This window comes from Hyla sarda, chromosome 4 (assembly GCF_029499605.1).
Source record: "Hyla sarda isolate aHylSar1 chromosome 4, aHylSar1.hap1, whole genome shotgun sequence".
Classification (NCBI taxonomy): domain Eukaryota; kingdom Metazoa; phylum Chordata; class Amphibia; order Anura; family Hylidae; genus Hyla; species Hyla sarda.
This window is the reverse complement of record NC_079192.1, coordinates 174854413-174874901: the sequence shown is the minus strand read 5'-3', so window position 1 is coordinate 174874901 and position 20489 is coordinate 174854413. Positions and strand designations below refer to the sequence as shown.

General features: G+C 40.1%; 1 protein-coding gene across 3 annotated transcripts in view; it reads left to right on the top strand.

The window, feature by feature from the left end:
• Positions 1-20489, top strand: part of NR2E3 (nuclear receptor subfamily 2 group E member 3) — a 96414-nt gene that overhangs the window by 70481 nt on the left and 5444 nt on the right. For 2 of the 3 annotated variants that reach the window (XM_056572799.1, XM_056572800.1), the window contains exons 3-8: positions 13067-13475; positions 14753-14903; positions 15709-15812; positions 15922-16170; positions 16509-16690; positions 18004-18244. In XM_056572799.1, coding sequence (XP_056428774.1) covers positions 13421-13475; positions 14753-14903; positions 15709-15812; positions 15922-16170; positions 16509-16690; positions 18004-18244 — 982 coding nt within the window. In that variant the 5' untranslated portion in view covers positions 13067-13420. Of the gene's footprint in view, positions 1-13066; positions 13476-14108; positions 14674-14752; positions 14904-15708; positions 15813-15921; positions 16171-16508; positions 16691-18003; positions 18245-20489 lie in introns of those variants that run through there. The other variant, XM_056572801.1, reaches the window with a different exon arrangement.

The window sequence follows — 20489 nt, the reverse complement described above, 5'->3', positions numbered from 1 at the left end:
ATATAACAATACAGTATTATATCCATAAGTATACATAAAAATGAGTATAACATTTTATAAAAGTATTAATAATTATATATATAAAAATACTATATATGAAAAAACTGAGGGTACTAATATACTGGACTAAAAACTAATATAGAATGATAAAAATAAAAATGAATATGAATAATAAATGAATAAAAAAATAAGTAATATGTATATAAAATATAAATAAATGTAAAAAATACCACCTAAGCTGATTAGAGAATAGAGGATCAGACATATAGCTGGAATAAATTAAGAAATTAAAAAACGTACTCAAACATAATATATCAGAACATGTAAAGGACATTGGAACATACAGCAGCAATGACGTCATACTTGGATGGGCTAGCCCGCAGGAACCATCGCCGAGTCGATATGCGACCAGTCAGCGACGGGTCGTGAGGAAGAGCCCAATCTCAAGTCTTACAGGAATCCAAATATCTCCAACTCAGCATTGAGTCCCTTAGGGATCAATGTATCAAACTCGAAGATCTTGCGGGATTCAGCCTTGTACATGCGAGTGATGAAATCACCACCTCTCCAGCAGTTCTTTACTTTTAAAAGTGCTGTGAAGAAGAGTTGGGAAGGGTCTTGGGCATGAGGTTCTGGGAAGTGAAGGGACAGTGGGTGTGTTTTATTGCCCTTTTGATATTGTAGATGTGCTCCGAAATGCAGATTTTTAGTTGTCTTTTGGTTTGTCCGATGTACTGTTTGCCACAGGTACATTGTATTAAGTATATAATCCCTTTACTGTGGCAAGTTAAACAATCTGCGATTTTATGAGTGAATTGGTTGGATTTGGAGGAGATTTCAGTAACTGTTTTAGGCGAATTGGTGATCCACTGTCACGATTCGGCTTACAGGTAGTGGATCCTCTGTGTCAGCGAGGGATTGGCGTGGACCGTGCTGGTGGACCGGTTCTAAGAGGCTACTGGTGTTCACCAGAGCCCGCCGCAAAGCGGGATGGTCTTGCTGCGGCAGTAGCAACCAGGTCGTATCCACTAGCAACGGCTCAACCTCGCTGACTGCTGAGAAGGCGTGGGACAGAAGGACTAGGCAGAGGCAAGGTCAGACGTAGCAGAAGATCGGGGCAGGCGGCAAGGTTCGTAGTCAAGATGGATAGCAGGAGTTCAGGTAACACAGGCTTTGGACAACACTAAACGCTTTCACTGGCACAAGGCAACAAGATCCGGCGAGGGAGTGCAGGGGAAGTGATGTGATATAGCCAGGGAGCAGGTGGAAGCCAATTAAGCTAATTGGGCCAGGCACCAATCATTGGTGCACTGGCCCTTTAAGTCTCAGAGAGCTGGCGCGCGCGCGCGCCCTAGAGAGCGGAGCCGTGCACGCCAGCACATGACAGCAGGGGACCGGGACGGGTAAGTGACTTGGGATGCGATTCGCGAGCGGGCGCGTCCCGCTGTGCGAATCGCATCCCCGACGGCCATATCAGTGCAGCGCTCCCGGTCAGCGGGACCGACCGGGGCGCTGCAGGGAGAGAGACGCCGTGAGCGCTCCGGGGAGGAGCAGGGACCCGGAGCGCTCGGCGTAACATCCACATTTATGGAATCCTTTGGTCTGGAGCCAAGTGGAAGATGATGTTGAGGGAGGTTGATGGATGGTGGGAGCAACTTTTATGCCTAAATTAGGGGCCTTTGTGTACACTATGGGCGGGTGCATGCGAATAGTGTGTCCAATAGTTTTGTCGTTTAAAAAAAAAAAATGCCAGTTTGTTTAAATGATCTTTTCAATTTCTTTGTAATTGTTATTGAACGATAAGATTAGTTTAGGTACATCAACTGGAAGTGGAGGGTCGACTGTTTTAGAAATAAAAAATGAAGCTCTCTCTTGGATCCGGGTATCATTGAGTGCTTTTTCCAAAATGGTTTTAGGGTAATTTTTATCCAGGAATTTGTTGGTTAAGACTTGTGCCTCTTCCTCAAACTTGCTGTCAGATGTGCAATTTCTCTTCAACCTACGGTATTGTCCTTTTGGGACATTTAAAAGCCATCTAGGCAAATGACAGCTGTTAAAAAGTATAAAACTATTCTTGGCCACAGGCTTGTGGTATGTGCTACACACTAATTTGGTGTTTTCAATAGTGATTAAGAGATATAAAAATTCTAATGTGCCTGTGCTGATGTGAAGTATAAATTTTAAATTTTAAAGATTTGTATTGATTTCCTGGATAAAATCAGTTAAAAGATTCAGTGGGCCTTTCCAGATGAAGACGATGTAGTCAATGTATCTTTGCCAGAGCACGAGGTCCGCTCCTATCCTGGGAGCAATGATGGTCTCCTCCCAGGCTGCCATAAATAGGTTGGCATAGCTAGGAGCGAATCTCGTACCCATGGCGGTACCTGTCGTTTGGAGATAAAATTGGCTGTTAAAATAAAAATAATTGTGAGTTAAAATATAATATATAGATTGTAAGATAAAATAAATTTGTTCAGATTTCATAAAACCTTTATTTAAAAAAATATTTAACCGCGTTCATACCGTCCTGATGGTTTATTATGGTATATAATGAACTAACATCAAGGGAAGCCAACAAATAGACTGGTTCCCACTTGATGTTTTCAAGGATTTGGATAGCCTGTGTGGTATCTTTCAAGTAAAAGCTGGTATTTTGGACAAAAGGTTGAAGGTAACTATCAATTAGTTGTGACAAGTTTGAGGTAATAGACTCAATTCCCGAGACAATAGGACGTCCGGGCGGATTAAAAGGGTCTTAGGTCAATTGGAGACAATTCCCTTGTAGACTTGTAACTTGTAGACTTGTACTTGCAGACTTGTAACTTGTGGCTCCAGACTTGACTTGAGGCCTCCTATGACTCCAGACACACTCTTAGGCTCGACTGCACCTAGGCAACGACTCAGGAACTAAGAGAGAGAAGAGACTCCTCCCAGGGCTTTTATGGGGAAGACTCTGGTGGGGTCATTGGTCACCCTTAAGTCACCTGGTCACTGATACCTCCTGGGTAACAATCACATGACAACTGGTGATCACATGTTAACCTTTCTTAAAGATACATTCTTATATACATAACATAGGGGATAATATACAATTACAGTAGAACAGATGCAGGGGGGGGGGCCAGGGGACACTGTAGGGAGGCTGCCACACAGGGCAGCAAGGGTACGGGGTAACAACTCCCGTACTGGGCCACCACACATCCTTCATCCCATTACTGATGAGTTTGGTCATCACCATTGTTGCATTATAATCACTCAGGTCCCAAGTCCTTATCCAACTTCGGAAGAAGAACATCCATACTGCTACCACATGAAAACCTTCCTCCAGCAGCAAACATCATTAATTCTACTATTGTCCTTTCTGGAAATCTTGTTACCTCTTCGAAAGGCCTGAGGACATGACAGGTGTCCACATCATCATCCCCACCACTCCTCTCAGCATGAACTTTTGAGGAAATCCCAGCAGAGAGAAGTTAAGTCAGGCCTTCAAACTTTAAAAACTATGAAAACGATTTTAGCTTCATTGTGTTTTTTGGAGGATTTTTTACCAAACATTACGGTGTGGGCCCAGTCCAGTTTTTGGTTAAAACAAAAAAAAATACAGGAAACGTGGCATAAAAGGCCCAGTCAACTTTCAATCTTACAGCTAAAAATGCTTGTTAAACCCAGATAGAAATGTTCTATATTTGGTTAAACCCATACAATACAAGTAAAGTGGTATAAAAGGCCTATGCAAATTTCACTTACTGATAGAATTGGGTGTTTTTGTTAAACCCACATAAAAATGCTATGTTTTTTATTAAACCAGAAAATATATGTAACCTGGCAGGTATAATGCAGGTATAATGGTCACATTGCAGGATCTTAGTAGCCGCATGTTGCAGTGGTATATTGCATATCCTGTCGCAGACATCCTCAGCACGCGGTACATATCGAATGCTAACGCGGTCTACTCATCGCGTTTTTCACAAATAAACAGCATTACAACTCACCTTCACGTCATAGGTAGTAATGCCAGCCCTCCAAATTTATCTACCAGGGCGCAGCTCTTGGTGACGTTGGTTCTTGCATGGCTAGAGTCAGTAGCAGGCGTATAAAAATTACTTTAAATAATTAATGCAAATAACAAAAAAAATCAGTAGATTCTGGGACAGCAGTCCAGGAGGTGAGTCCACCCCGTGCCTGTAGCTTCCACTTCAAGTGCTCCAATCACAGGTATGGTTGCAGAATATTTGAGCGCTACACCTGCTTTATTTGTGCTTTCTAGTATATGGAAGGATATTATCGAAGGCAAGGATATCAAGTTCCATGACACAAGTTACTTGCATCATATTGTTACTGACACGCCTTCAGAACAATACCGTTTACGTAGTCATAGTATGTGAGTTGCCCATCATACCTGACACATATTCAGGTGGAAGTTACTTACGTTTATTGTTACTGACATGTCTTCAGAGCAATACGTCAAAAACATGTTACACTTCAAAGGCAAATGTTTACATGCTCACTCATGTTCTTAGTATGGCAATCTCATGTCAATCACACAGTAGCTTTTACTCCATTACTACATGGTTTCTTTGCAATCAACAGTTGGTACGTTTTATCAATACATTATATCTAGTAATTCAGTCCTTTTCTTTCCGGGCATAGAACTTTGTGACAGTGCTTTTGAGTTTCTGTTCTTATGCACCAAATCCATCACGGTAGTTGTCATCAGGTATCAGCACATTTATCAATGATCACTGCAGTCGATCAATATCTATCATTCCATCAGCAGCGTTAATATCTCGCATCATATCAAACACTCATCCACGTGGTTGTTTTCACGTCACAGGGTTACTAATAAGCTGCAGTGCAATAACATACTCATTGGTGGTATAAGTTCTAAAAAAAAAAAAATTTCATCATCTATTGTTTCTGACACGCTTTCAGAGCAATGGGTCTCATCTCACACACATGCATGACCTGTCACGTATTCCAGGTGGGATGCACTGTTTCATATATCGTTGCTCACACAATTTCAGAGCAATGGGTCACATGTCACAGAAATGTAGTGGCATACTCCTCATGACTTGTCACGTTCAGGTGGCGGGCACTGTCCACCTATGGTTAAAAGAAAAAAAAAAAAACAACGCATATTTACTCGACATTTGTTCCGAGCAAACGTTATGTGTTTTACTCATACGTTCTTAGCATGGCACTCTCAACTTTAGACACAGCCCTGTTTTGATCTAAATTCTGACATGGGTAGGTACTTTACACAACAATAATTTGCACATAAATTCAAAACACATTATACAGTGACCCCCCCGACCTACGATGGCCCCGACATATGATCAAATCGACATACGATGGCCTCTCAGAGGCCATCGCATGTCGATGTCAGCATCGACATATGATGCTTTTTTATGTCAGGGCCATCACATTAAGTGCTATCCGGCAGCGCAAAATGCTTAAGCTGCTGCCGGATAGCAGCTTAATGTTCCCCGTGTGGTGCGGTAAGTATTACTTACCCCTCCACGATGCTCCGGGGTGCCCTCCGGGTCCAGCGCTGGTCTTCCGGTGTCTTCTTGGCCCTCTCCGATGACGTCAATACGCTGCTGCGCACGTCATCCAATAGGAATGGCGTACGCAGCGGCGTAATGACGTCGCTACGCAGGCCCAGTAAGGCCTTGCGGAAGACAGCAGAGGACCGGAGAAGACAGCAGGGGACCGGATAAGACAGCGGAGAGCCCAGCGGAGGCCGGGGTCACCATCGGGAGCGGCGGGGACACCATCGCGAGCAGCGGGGACAGGTGAGTACAGCTTCCTATACTTTACATTGCACGAATTCCTCAACATACGATGGCTTCGACAAACGATGGCTCGTTTGGAACAAATTATGTTGAGGGACCACTGTATTTTAGTAATAGTCAGTTCATTTCTTTCAGGGCATAGCTCTTGGTGATGTTGCTTTTCAGTTTTACTAAAGTCAGTAACAGGTTGTCGGTCAGGATGTCTCATGATTCAGATATGATGCTTTTCGATTCCAGAGACACTGTCAAGGGTTTTGGACAGAGGCAGTGTCTCTTCATAGCGCATGTGGACAATTCCTAAAATCATGGATGAGTTGCACAGAAGGGGAGTTCCTTTTGTGGCAACAGCTAAGAAGGCCGAGCTATACAAATTACTGATGGATCAACCTCTTGCTGGCCTCAGTGGGGTTACCGAGCCCACGGGTGGAGAGTGGACACAGCTTGGTTATAGGAGTCATCACAGCTCATCACCATGTATACTTACAATAGCGTAGATATCATTGCTTCCCTTACTATAGATTCATTCCATACACACGGCACGATAAGTTCACACACTAAGCATATGCAGAGACATAGCAGAGACACAATGCATTCGCTTCTCTAGTCGGTACCATTCACACTTTACCATCTACGTACACATTGCTAGTTCACATGTAGGCGAAGTACGCATACGTCTTCACAACGAAGGTATAGATTGCGTCATGCCATCATACAGGTGCAATGTTCCATCATGGGTATGCCGGGTAGATGTCCTGATCATATATTCATTTTATATAGCATCACAGGGCAGGCGGCACTGATACATTTCATAGTTTGCTACATTTCAGGCTGTCGTCATTACTACGGTCATGTTTCCTCAGATATTCAGTCTTGTCATGTTTCTTAGGCGGTCACGATATTAGTATTATCACGTTAGTGCACTCTGGTCTGGTGGGGTCTGCTAGAGTTAGGATGGGCCATGTTTTCAGGTTGCTACGGTAGTATGCCTGCATTTTTCATGTTCTCAGGTTGTGTTTTCAGATTCCCATGAAGATCATCACTAGTAAGTTGCGCACGTTTTTAGGTCTGTCTTACCTTTCAAGCTGTCGCCATAGTCAGTTTGGTGCGCTGCTCATCATCAGGCAATGTCCTTGTGCTCTCGCAAGAGCTGTTACATATTCCAAATACACACACTTCGAATGCATAGACTTGTCACTATATGATTACTGTAAATAGGCTCGTTACACAATATCTAGGCAACCTATCATTACTACGGGTATGAGATTTACAAAGTTCAGTCACGACTACAAGCACGATGGTTATGCAATGTTCTCGCACAACTACAGGCGCGACGGTTACCCCAGATGTGTCATGACTACAGGCATGATGGTTACGCAATGTCCTGTCACGATTACAGGCACTATAAATACAGTAGACCTGCCATGACTACATGCACAATGATTACGTAAATGTCCGGTCACAATTACGGGCAAGTATGGTCATGCTATGTCCTGTCAAGACTACAGGCATGATGGTCGCATAAGACTTGTCACTTTGTTGGGTACAATGGTTTTACAAATCATGTCAGGGCTACTATCGAGTAGTGTAAGAATTATTTTCTCCAGGATACACTAAACCAATTCATCCCAGTATATCTGTTTCATTCCATGACTCTTATCAGTTAGGGTATGTCAGGATGGCACGGGGTGGTCATGGAAGCCTTTATTTTACCTACCCACTCAAGTGTATTTTGTCATAAGTACCAGGTAAGGACCATAAGTATGGACCAGGTATCGGTAAGTAAGTAGCTTGTTGTTTAAGTAGATTTTGTGCAAGTGCTATGCGCACGCACAGACAGTAAATCATGGTTACCCCTTGCTAGGTCCTCAATCAGGTTATTTCAGTTACATATGGTACATGTCTGTCTAATCACGATATTCTCCCAATCATGTGGTGACACAAACACTGTCACAACTACAGGCACGATGACTATGCAAAGTCCTGTCACGTCTACAGGTCATTAAATGCATTCTGTAGTCTTGTTGCTATTGGGAACAAGCTGCAATCCTCTGAGTTTCCTATCAAGGCATGGGTTCATAAGTAGATGAGGGTTATGGTGCCTGTTCTAATCTTTCTTGAACAATGCTAAAACATTGAGTCATAATCCTACTACACTTTCGGGGCATTCTTCCTGATTTTGTGCCGCCGCAGCAGCATCACAGCACAAGGTTCCAACGCATTTCATCAAATAATGATAATGAGTAGATGGTCTTGTTATGTGAGATGTTCCGAATCTTAGGTTTGAAATGTCGCATGTGTTTAAGTTTGGCAATGTAATTGTGGTATATCAAATGTTAATTATACCTACTTGTCTTGCTTTTTGCCCTCTATAGGCATGCCCTCGATCACGGTTATGGCACACCTCAGCCGTTTATTATGTATATGGTATTTATGTATTGTTGTAAGATGTTCCAGGTCAGTACTCACGGTTTAAGCCTCGAGCACAAGTAATTAAGCCCGCAGGGCTGTGTTTGTGGGATGGATATATAACACCCAGATTCCCCTACCTCAGGGCGTGTGTTTCGTTTGTGCACCCAACCCTCCCTTCTTCTCATCACTTCTACACAGGGTATGCCCTCTATAGGCGTGCCCTCGATCACGGTTATGGCACACCTCAGCCGTTTATTATGTATATGGTATTTATGTATTGTTGTAAGATGTTCCAGGCCAGTACTCACGGTTTAAGCCCCGAGCACAAATATGTGTTGCTAGGGCAAAATCTGTTTAAACAGGGCTTAAAAGATTTAAGAATCTAGAAGCCAGCAAAAAAAAAAGTTAGGAAATAGGAAGCCGCATGCCACGTAACGTAACATGTCCCCTGATCTCCTCCCTTGCCTTCAGTGTTCAGTATCTGATGTCTTCGATCGGTGCTCTGGTGTCATGTGACGGCTGCAGCCAATCAGCATCCTCTGTAAATAAGTTTTTATTTATTTATTTTTTTAAAGATGGGCAGGACTCCTTGAAATTTTGAGCTATCGTGGTGACTTGGTGCTCTGGTTTAAAAAAAAAAAAATTCCTAGAAACTTTGAAGGGATACCTACCTAGAGATAGCGATTTGACTGGCATTCATATGAGGAAGGAATAAGGACTTTAATATGAAGGCACCAGTTCTGTAAAACATGTAAAAAAAAGAAAATGGCAGCAGCACACTTGGTCAACAAAATGGATTTGTCCCCCCGCATCCACCACACGGAGGTGGCCTCATATCGGATGGGACCCTAACACTCACTCACCTCAGGCTGGGTGACATGCTGGATCCAATAACAATCCAAACCACCTCCTGTGAAATAGGGGAGGGGATGCACGGCTACAGAGGGAGCCACTAAACCCAATACACGGGTGCACGCTGCTGTGGCAAGTACAAAACATGTAGGTGCTGGCTATATTTTAGTTTTTTTGTTTTTGCTGTGCAATTTGGGGGGGGGGGGGGGGCGGCTCCCTCTGTAGCCGTGCATCCCCTCCCCTATTTCACAGGAGGTGGTTTGGATTGTTAGTGGATCCAGCATGTTTCCCAGCCTGAGGTGAGTGTTAGGGACCCATCCGATATGAGGCCACCTCTGCATGGTGGATGGGGGGACACGTTTTGATCAAAAAGGGCGCTAAGAGCCTCCATTTTGTTGACCAAGTGAGCTGCTGCCATTTTATTTTTTTACATGTTGTTTACTTGCTACAGCAGCATGCACCCGTGTATTGGGTTTAAGTGCTGGCTACATTTTTGTTTTTACCAGTTTTTCCTGTAAAGTGTGTGTTGTTTTGTGTGTCCATCTGTGTCTGTGTGTGAATACTCCTCACCTGACAAACTTCTGCACATACATTTGTCTCAATAATTATGATTGGCTTTGATGACAGTGATCATTGTTGCAGTGTACAATCTCAGTCATATTTTACTGTTTGCTTTCACCCTTGTTTCTCCATGAAAAAACCCATAAATGGGGCATGTTGAAGGTATTAGCTACAATCCATAACCCATTTAGTTATTGTTTTTAAATATTGTTGGCTAATAATAGCCTTTGATGCCCAGGCTTTCTCCCTGGAGATTACTTAGATGTAAACACAATTTATAGAGAGGTCGCCCAAGGCTGACAAGACCCTCAGTCATTATGCCCTCCCTATAAACCCACCATCTGCCACATGATTCCTGAGCTTTGGACACATTTGTAAGTTAATTGTCCTGTGTATTTTCTGCTTGGTCTATAATTTCTAGATAAATGGATTATTGAGGGATTTTTTCTAATTACCTTTCATCTGACCTCACAGCTGCTACTTTCTTGAATGGAATAATTTCAAGAAAACTAAATGCTATAAAACCTTAATTACACCATTTTATTTAAATATAACAGTTTAAAGCTAAATTTCATAATGTAGCCCAGTACTTGCTTTTTGCTGTTTACTTCAATTCCCAAGCCTGGGGGTTTTAAAAGCAGGAGTATGACTAAAGTAGCCATTCATTCAGTTGCCATAGAGTAGATGGTGGGGAGGGGGGGGGGGGGTAGCCTGCTGATGATCTGCCAAACCACAGCCTTATAGGGGAAAAAAATTTCAAATCAACTGGTGCCAGTAAGTTAAACTGATGTGTAAATGACTTTTATGTAAAAATCTTAACCTTCCAGTACTTATCAGCTGCTGTATACTACAGATATACTACAGACACATTTGTGAAGTTCTTTCCGGTCTGACCACAGTGCTCTCTGCTGACACCTCTGTCTGTGTCAGGAACTGTCCAGAGCGGGATAGGTTTTCTATGGGGATATGCTTCTAATCTGGACAGTTCCTGACACAGACAGAGGTGTCAGCAGGGAGCACTGTAAAGAACTGCACACTTTTCTCTGTAGTATACAGCAGCTGATAAGTACTGGAAGGATTAAGATTTTGAAATAGAAGTCATTTACTAATCTTTTTAACTTTCTGGCACCAGTTGATTTGAAAACATTTGTTTTCCACTTCCAGAGTTCACTTTAACAGTGAATGATTCTAGATTGTATTTTCTAGAGGTAAGAGGGTCCAAAGACAAAAATCTCAAAAAGACACCAGAAGAGAGACAGTATTGCAAGCACAGATTTTTTGTTTTTTTTTGTAGATGGATCAAGGTTTTATAAATATGGTTTTATAAATATGGGTCATACAAGACAGGATATGTAGTGACTACTACAGCAAGGATGTAAGATGGCTGAAGGCAAGACTGGATTCACAAGAAAACTTTTGGGTTCGTCCACAATTATGAACAAATTTGAGACTTATATAGGAAAAAATATATATATAAAATATATAAAAACCAGTCCTCTAAAGCACTAGGGGTATGAAAAAAGAAAATTAGTGAATAGAGTGTGGATCCAATTGTTTTAGTGAAAATAAAATTGTGTTTATTATGTAGAATAATATAGTATACAGCCAATCACCTGGCAGGGCCCTGGCAGGTGAAAGGCAATAAAATGTTAAAATATTAATAAAAAATAGCACAAAAATACAAAAGATAAATTAAATTAATATCCGCTGTAAAGATAAAAAGTCTCTTTTCAATGATCACAAGTCTTCTTGAGAAGAAATAGAATCCATCAATGCTGTATGCTAAAAATCACAAATATAGCGCGGATGCCGGGAGTGTCACAAGTATCATATAGTCTTGCAGAGACTCAATAGTAACACTTATCAGGGGTAAATCAATTATAAGACCTGCAACAGTGTTGTGGTCTTGGATGCAGTAGCAAGTAAGCTGAATCGGTAGGTATAATTGTAGCGAATGTATCGCGGTGCACAGCACCACTCACCCTCCTCAACAGCCGCGATGGATGCAGTGCCTGTCTGTATTCCGGTCAGGGTGAGTGGCTCTCCGGGGGCTCCGAATGTCCTGGGCTGACACGGAGAGGCGTCCGGCCTAACGCAGTAGTGTCCAGGAGTGGTTTCATGGAGCTCTGCCGTCCGGGGCTGCGAATGAGTAACCGACAACAGGTGCATGTCCCAATGATGCGCTAGCAGTGCGCGCGTAATGGTGGTCCCGATACCGCAGGCATCCAGCAGTTGCAAGTTGGTAATTGAGCGGATACATACCTAATGTCTTTGTGCTTTAGACAAGGTCAGACGCGTTTCAAAGCCACGGGCTTTTTCTTCACTGGAGCCACTTCATAATGCATTAATTTGTACAATTGGTAATAAAGGGGAATGGCAGACATTATGCATACATCTGGGCTGTGTTTGCGCTTGGCATGGCATTTATTCAATTATGTTAACACCTTTACGCACCAGGACGTACATTTACATCCTGTACATGATCGCGAGCATCGGAGTGGTTCTCATGTCATGCATGGCAGGTCCCAGCTGCTATCAGCAGCCAGGGACCCGCCGGTAATGGCTGACATCAGCGATCATGCTGATGTGTGCCATTAACCCCTCAGATGCTGTGATCAATACAGATCACACCATCTGTGGCAGTCACTAAAATGGATGATCGGGGCTGCCGCGTGGATCCATTCATCTATAATGGCGGAAAGAGGTCAACTCACCTGCCTCCATCCGTCTCCTGGGGTCTTCTGCTCTGGTCTGAGATCGAGCACTGATCTGTAAAAAAATAAAAAATTTGAAAAATCCCCTCCCAATAAAAATGTTTATCACATAATATTCCCCAAAAAATAAAATAATCAAAAGGTTCATATATGCAAATGGGGTATCAAAAAAGAGTACCAATCACGGCACAAAAAATGAGCCCTCATACCGCCACTTATACGGAAAAATAGAAAAGTTATGGGTCGTCAAAATAGAGTGTTTTTATATACACTAATTTGGTTAAAAGGTTTGAGATTTTTTTAAAGCGGTACAATAATAGAAAAGTATGTAGTCATGGGTATTATTTTAATCGTATTGATCCAGAGAATAAAGAAAACATGTAATCTTACTGAAAATTGTACAGTGTGAAAACAAAACCTTCCAAAATTAGCAAAATTGCGGTTTTCTTTTCAGTTTCCCCACACAAATAGTATTTTTTGGCAAAAAACATACCAGTCTGTGGATGAAAATATAAGAGTTATGCAATAATAAAATTGCTTCGTCTTTAGTTTACTAATTACTAATTGTATTGACAAAAGAATTTGAAAAATGTAGCCTTTAATATCTTGCAGTGTGGCAATTGCAAACATGCACAATCTTTTCTGTATCCCACCCATGGTTTGAGTGTAATATCATATAGATATAGAAGAGAATCGACAATTCATAGAGATAAATTTGGCTCCACCTTCTTTTAGATGCTAAAGATTAAGAGAATGACATGAGGCATTTGCTTACACAGCGTTAAAGGCTAATCTCCAGGCACCTAAGAAAACAACTGAAGAGAGGCAAGGAACATGAGAAAGATAAACCTCTCCATCAATATTGCATCTATACTGTAGCATCATCTCATTCTCCATCTACATCGTGGATCTTGTGTTTTGTGACACAGCAAGGGATGAGTTGTTTCATACAATATACTGCTTTAAACCAAGGAAAGGGAACTCAAAAGTCACAGTGACACTCTGTTCACACCTTTGGAGCTTGAAAGGAGCTTACTACCCGATAAGAGGAGAATCATCTAAGGAACTGTTCTAGAAAGTTAAGGTGAAATGAGTTCACCCACAGGCTCAGTGCTTAGTACCAGTGCAGAAGACAGTCAGTCTGGTAAGAACTTAGGACTTTTCTTTATCCAATACTGTTGATTATTTCCTTAATCACAGTAAACAATCTTATGTATTTAATATCTTAATAGTCTTATTACGAAGTCTAGTCAAATAGTGATGCTTGTAAATGTGCCAGCACTGCGTCAACATCTGCACAGACTAGGGATGAGAGATGTGAATGATGAGAATAGGGATGAGTGATGAGGAATGATGAGAGTGATATATTCTGTCTAGTTAACTGCAGCATATAGGAATTTTTGCATTTACTGTATATGTTATTATTTACAAGACTCTATATGGTACTTGAGAAATGCAAAATGGCTGTGTAAGCTTGGCCTTAGACCTCTTCTGTGCAATGAAAAGATGTAAGCATTCATCCATTATCTTGGTGTCTTTTCACTGTTCATGGCCTAGTTGTACATTTTAGAAGATTTCTATGAATTATTTTACACAACACAAGAACAATAGTCATTTGATATGAGAGATTAAAAAATGATGTTTTATTAAATAATAGTTAAAACATATACAGTGGGGAAGAAACATACGAATTATGAATTATTTTAGAATTATCATAAAGTGTACCTGTAATTACCTGTAATTATCTTAAAGGCAAGTAACTGTATAACTGTATAACACTAGCGGGTTTCATTCAATGTCCTATCAATAAGATGTTTGCAGAAGTCAATGTGCTTGCTTCTAAACAACCCCAAATTAATATGATTTTCAGTCACATTAATTTCTATAATACATCTGTGTGTGGAACACCCTTATGGAACTTTTTGGATTAACTATGAAATATATACTATTCTTTAAAAGAAGTTAAATATGGTATTTTGCACTACATAAAGCATTTTAGAAAGCGTCTATGTTATAAACACCTAGCCTCTAGCCTCAAAATTACACAAAATATAAATTAATCTTTATTAAAGGTAAAAAAAAACACATAAAAAGTACATAAAATATATAACATAAAGGCGCTATGATGCACACATAGAAAAATGTGAATGGGGTATCATGGCTGGCAAAAACGTAACGTAAACCCACCAGAGCCTCATATTATTAAAGGCAGATAAGAAAGTTCTGCATCATCAGGTCCAAACACAACACTGAGATACAGGACACAAAAATAATTCACTCCATTACCATGAGATGGTTTACCTGTCCGGTGCAATGTCTTCCCACCACATATGTACCCCAACGTATGTTTTGTTCTACTAGGCTTTGTCTAGTTTCTATGTTCTGTCTAGACTTTTTAACAATTCTACTTCACTCTTGCAGTTCCTAGTCCTGCACCAGGACCTGCACCCAGCTCAGCATTACTGTGCAGAGTATGTGGGGACAGTAGCAGCGGAAAACACTATGGCATCTTTGCTTGCAATGGTTGCAGTGGATTCTTCAAAAGAAGTGTTCGCCGAAAACTTATCTACCGGTAGGTTACAATCACTGGTCAGTTTACTAAAGAAATTCAGAATCATATCCCTTCCCTTAACTCCTTGGTTACACTTGATGGTCATGTGTCTTTTTTCAACTGTACTATGTAAACTAGTAATATATGGTGCCACATTAAAATCAGTTGAAAACTATTCATATCTGTAGATCTATGGTGACCTACTAATACTAATATATCCTAGAGTGAGGATCTCTCTAGTCAGGCCACCATTGACAGCTGGTGTCTAACCAAAAGTATTGGAAAAACACTACTAACACTACTAAACACTGCTTTGCCTTGTCTTTTAGATAGGTCAATACTAATAAAGTCTGGCTTCTTATGCTTTTATGTGTAAAGGAACATGAAATTTACTGTTTTCCCTACAAATGTACTAATAGAAAAGGCATATTTTTTGCATGATTTCTGGCATTATTTGTGCATTAGCTCTATTTTAGTTGTCATCAACTGTCTACACTGCTACAACTGTCAGATAGACAAGTCATTTCTCTGTGGCATATATGGCAATTTATTTGATAATTGTTGCTGAATACACTTTTGCAAATAAGTGCATACCTGATCCTTATTATATCTATGACAGGCTTTGTCAGGTTCCATCATATCAGACCAAAGCATTTATTGTGGCTCTAGCCATTAAATGCTTCTATACATTTCCTAAAAGGACATTTGCGAGATTAAGAGTGACATTATATATTGTTTTAATTAAAACTGTAGCCAGTAAAACAACTCCTCAGTTAAAGCGCAATGGGTGACTATGGCATGCATTTCTGCTTTCTGTATGTTACAGATGTCAGGCTGGAACAGGAATGTGCCCTGTTGATAAAGCTCACAGAAATCAGTGCCAGGCTTGCCGGCTAAAGAAATGTCTTCAAACTGGGATGAATAAAGATGGTAAGGTTTCTTCTCTCTAGATCTACTGGGTAGCTATTACAGACATTTTTTTACAGCTTTTACTACTACATGTGACCTTGTAACTATTCTTTCGCTCTTTTACTTGTAGCAGTCCAAAATGAGCGTCAGCCTCGCAGTACAGCTCAGATTCGCTTAGACAGTATTGACTTGGACACAGAGAGCCACTCCGAGCACTTGGCTACAACTCGAGAGCCTCCTCCACCATGCCCACAGGGAAACAACTTAAGGACCCCAGTTCCGAATTCAGTTCCAGGGGCTCTAAGTCCCCCCCACAATCATAGATTTATGGCCAGCCTGATGACAGCAGAAACATGCGCCAAGCTTGAACCAGAAGAAGGTATTTTTTAAAGAATGTAATGTTAGTAGGGAGGGGTTTGAATGATAATAGAAAGTAAAAGTTAAAAACTTTTAACTGACCAATATACACATACATGGAACTCATCAGTTGGTGTGGTGGGGGTGATGACTGCACAGCTTGTTCTCAGTATACAATAATAACTGTACTAGGTTGAGTGGCTTTTATCTGAAGGTAAATTATGGAAAACATGTAATGTTGTCTCATCAAAATGTCCTAGCAATGGTAATCTTTTATTTGTTTACTACTTGTCTATAATATTAAGCTATCATGAACTGTTACTTGCCAGCTTATTGCTCTCCTGTACCCTTTTTTTTAAGCCGATGAGAATATTGATGTTACAAGTAATGAACCCGAGCAAACACCAAGTGACTTTCAGATGTCTACATTTATCACATCCAGTCCAGAGGGGGTGTACGAAACCTCTGCTCGGCTTCTCTTTATGGCAGTAAAGTGGGCCAAGAACCTCCCAGTCTTCTCTAACCTTCCCTTCAGGGACCAAGTAAGTCACCATTTCACCTTCTACAGCTATTGTCCTTTTGCATGACACCACAATCAATATATTAATTATAAACAGTATTTATTCCTTAAAATATATAAGTGCCAGGAGAGAAAGCTTCAGTTGGAAATATTGTTTATTCTTTTTAAGAGTTTTCATAAAAAAAAAAAATTCTAATTGAACTTTTTATTGTAAATTAGTATAATGTCTAGAGGAAGGCATGTTCTTCGCACAACATATATTATGGTCACTAGCATTATCCCTTTTAAGTTCTTTCATCCACTGAGAGTTAAAAGAAAAAAAAAACATCACCACAAGCAAAGATATGACTGTGCACTTACCTGATCATTGACTGAAGTCCTGGTTGGGCTTATTACTGAGGAGACTTCTGGCTCACACAGTGCTTGGCATGTGCTGTACCTGTTAAAGGGGTATTCCAGGCAAAAACTTTTTTTTATATATCAACTGGCTCCGGAAAGTTAAACAGATTTGTAAATTACTTCTATTAAAAAATCTTAATCCTTCCAATAGTTATTAGCTTCTGAAGTTGAGTTGTTGTTTTCTGTCTAACTGCTCTCTGATGACTCACGTCCCGGGAGCTGTGCAGCTCCTATGGGGATATTCTCCCATCATGCACAGCTCCCGGGACGTGACATCATCATTGAGCAGTTAGACAGAAAACTTCAGAAGCTAATAACTATTGGAAGGATTAAGATTTTTTAATAGAAGTAATTTACAAATCTGTTTATCTTTCCGGAGCCAGTTGATATATAAAAAAAAGTTTTTGCCTGGAATACCCCTTTAAACTATGATTTTATGAAACTTGTCTAGAGAAACAGGTAAACTCAGCACCACTCTCTCCTCTTCCTCTTTAACTCCCCAATCCAGACACAAGGTGAACAGGTGGAGGTGCATATCCATTAGAGCACAGAATGCTTGTAGAATATCTATGTAAAAGAAGTTTGCAAGCACTCACCATGTCTTTCAGTTGTTCAGACTTTCACCTTTATTCATATAAAGTGCAGGATACTTGTGCAGCTCTCGTTACAGGGATAGATCGGCAGGACTGAAAGACATGGTGAGTGCTTGCAAACTTCTTTTACATATGATTTTATGAAAACTACTACACATTAACAAATGAACACTTTATGCTGTCCTCATAAACCTAGTGATAGATTTCCTTGGTTTGGTATTTACGAGAATAAGTGGTAAAGACACTTTTCCAAAACTAATACACGTTTATTAATAAGAAACAATATAGTTTGGTAAAAACAATTTAACTTGAATAAAATATATGTCATATCTTATTTTTACAGGTCATCCTGCTTGAGGAAGCATGGAGTGAGCTGTTCTTGTTGTGTGCTATCCAATGGTCAATGCCCCTTGAAAGCTGTCCCTTGTTGTCTGTGCCTGACCTCTCTTCCAATGTCCATGGGAAATCCATCTCCTCCAGTGTGGATGTTCGAGTCCTTCAAGAGACCATCAGTCGATTTAAATCACTCAATGTTGACCCAACAGAGTTTGCTTGCATGAAGGCAGTGCTCCTCTTTAAGCCAGGTATTTTCTTATATACCATTATATGGAATAGTGATGTCTTAACTCATGCCCACTCATTTATACCACATTAAGTTGATTTGTCTGTTGTTTTAAGATAACGGAAATATTAAAATTATTGACTATACTTGACAGTCAGAAGGAAGGCAGTCGGCCAAAAGCCAGTGTTAAATATATGATATAGACACTGGTCATTAGCATGCTGCTGACTTCTTGCACAAAATAAGAATGCTGTGAGTGATCCATTCCCTCCTCTAAGCAGAAATTGTATACAAATGATGTTTCTCACACTAGAGGACCTGGAGTATCTATACAAACAGCTTAATGATTTCAATGTATAAATGCTTTGTTACTCCTCTGGTTGCACCATGAAGAAACTAAACACTCACCAACTGGTTTCTCCACAGTTTATAGATTATTTTTGCTGGGGTCTCATCAGTAGGATGCCCAGGGATCTGGCATCAGTCAAGTGAGTGTTCACTGGATCTTTAGCAAAAAAAATTTTTTTTTTCAATAAATAGTTCAATAATTTGCTATTAGACTTTAGTCTATTTCCCCATTATCTAAGAAGTAGACAGGTTTATTTAAGTTTACACTGTATAAGAATGCAAGTTTGCTTAGTTTTATGCAAAAATTTGTCAAGGGAGGCCATGTTTTCTTTTCGAGCAAGGCAAAAAAGTGTCTATAATACATTGAAAATGTTGTGCAAGCTATGTAAACCAGTTTTAATATAGGCAGTTTTATTTATCTTCCCAAGCATGTTTATTATATGTAATTATACCAGCGCTTCCTGTAAGAACTGAAAAATAATCTGCCAGGTATTGTTTATGGATCCCTGTAGACCATAAATAAAATTTCAACGCTAGAAGGAATAAAACAGTAAATACCAGCGCTGTAATAATAGTATAAATGTTTTATAATAAATAGATAAAGAGTGAAAAAAAATTAGAAAAATGAAATTTAGTAGTAGTCGATGGCGTCCCTGGAACATTTTTGGTATTCCAAAAAGTAAAGGACGAGGCAGCTATAATACAAACGATGTAAAAAATTTGTGTAAGAATATTGGGTAAAAATTACAAGTTTATATTGGTAAAGTATGCTTTACATATCTATATGAACGATTCGCTGTGATATTTCAAGGCTGTCCCTAGTGGAAAGGCTTAATGCAGAAAAGGTGCAATAGTGCAAGCCTGTATGGGTAAATAATCACAATATGTAGGATTAAATGTATGTACAGTGCTATATTTTTGTACATAAAAATTAAAAAAATAGAAACTTTAGAGATACGGGTTCATTCGATTACTGACACTAATATAGATGTTTCCAGTGATGCTGGTCTATAAATGCAAAAAAATAATATTTATTAGTAGTTTTTATATAATGGAGAGTCAATGTAAGTTCTGCAAAAAAAGAGAAGAAAAACACGTACTTAATGTGTCTTAGATATCCTGTTTGTCCGGTATTAGTTAGCAGCTGATGGGAAGTTTCATTTATATATATATATATATATATATATATATATATATATATATATATATATATATATATATCTCCCGTTATTACTTTGGTGGCATGCAATATGCAGTTGGTGTCTCGTTTTTAATTAATATCTTTTGAAAATTACACAGAGAAAAAAAAATATATAAATGAAGAGGTTCATGTTCTTGTTGAAAACAGAGGTCTTCTGCAGTATTATAGTGAGCAGGCATTAGATTACTATAGCTGCTGGAGGCTCAGTATATTAGGCTCGCCGTTCAGCTGATTGTCACTGAAGAAACATGCAGCTGGCTGAAAATCATAGAGTTAACGTTATGGGAACGACGATATGACAGTGGGTGCGATGATCTGCCGCTGTGTTTGAATTCCCGTGCAGTGACTCTGCTCAGCGTGTTACCAGGAGCGCTTGCGGTTCACTGTCCTTTTTCCTGTAGATAACAGGTACCTTTTACTATAATTCTGGGTCACTATTTTATCAGAGATACAAATTAGCTACTTAAAAAGGGGAACAAAGTGCAGGTGCAATACTGCAGCTGCACTCGTGTTGCCAGAAAAGAAGGGTCCCCGCTCCGTATGTTGCAAGGGATTCTTCACGCCTCACTGTTCTTTTACATGTGGGTACCCAAGCTCTGACGCGTTTCAAAAACATTTCCTTCGTCTGGGAGTATATAAATATAAAGGAAACTTCCCATCAGCCGCTAATACCAGACAAACTGGATATTTAAGACATATTCAGTACATGTTTTTCTTC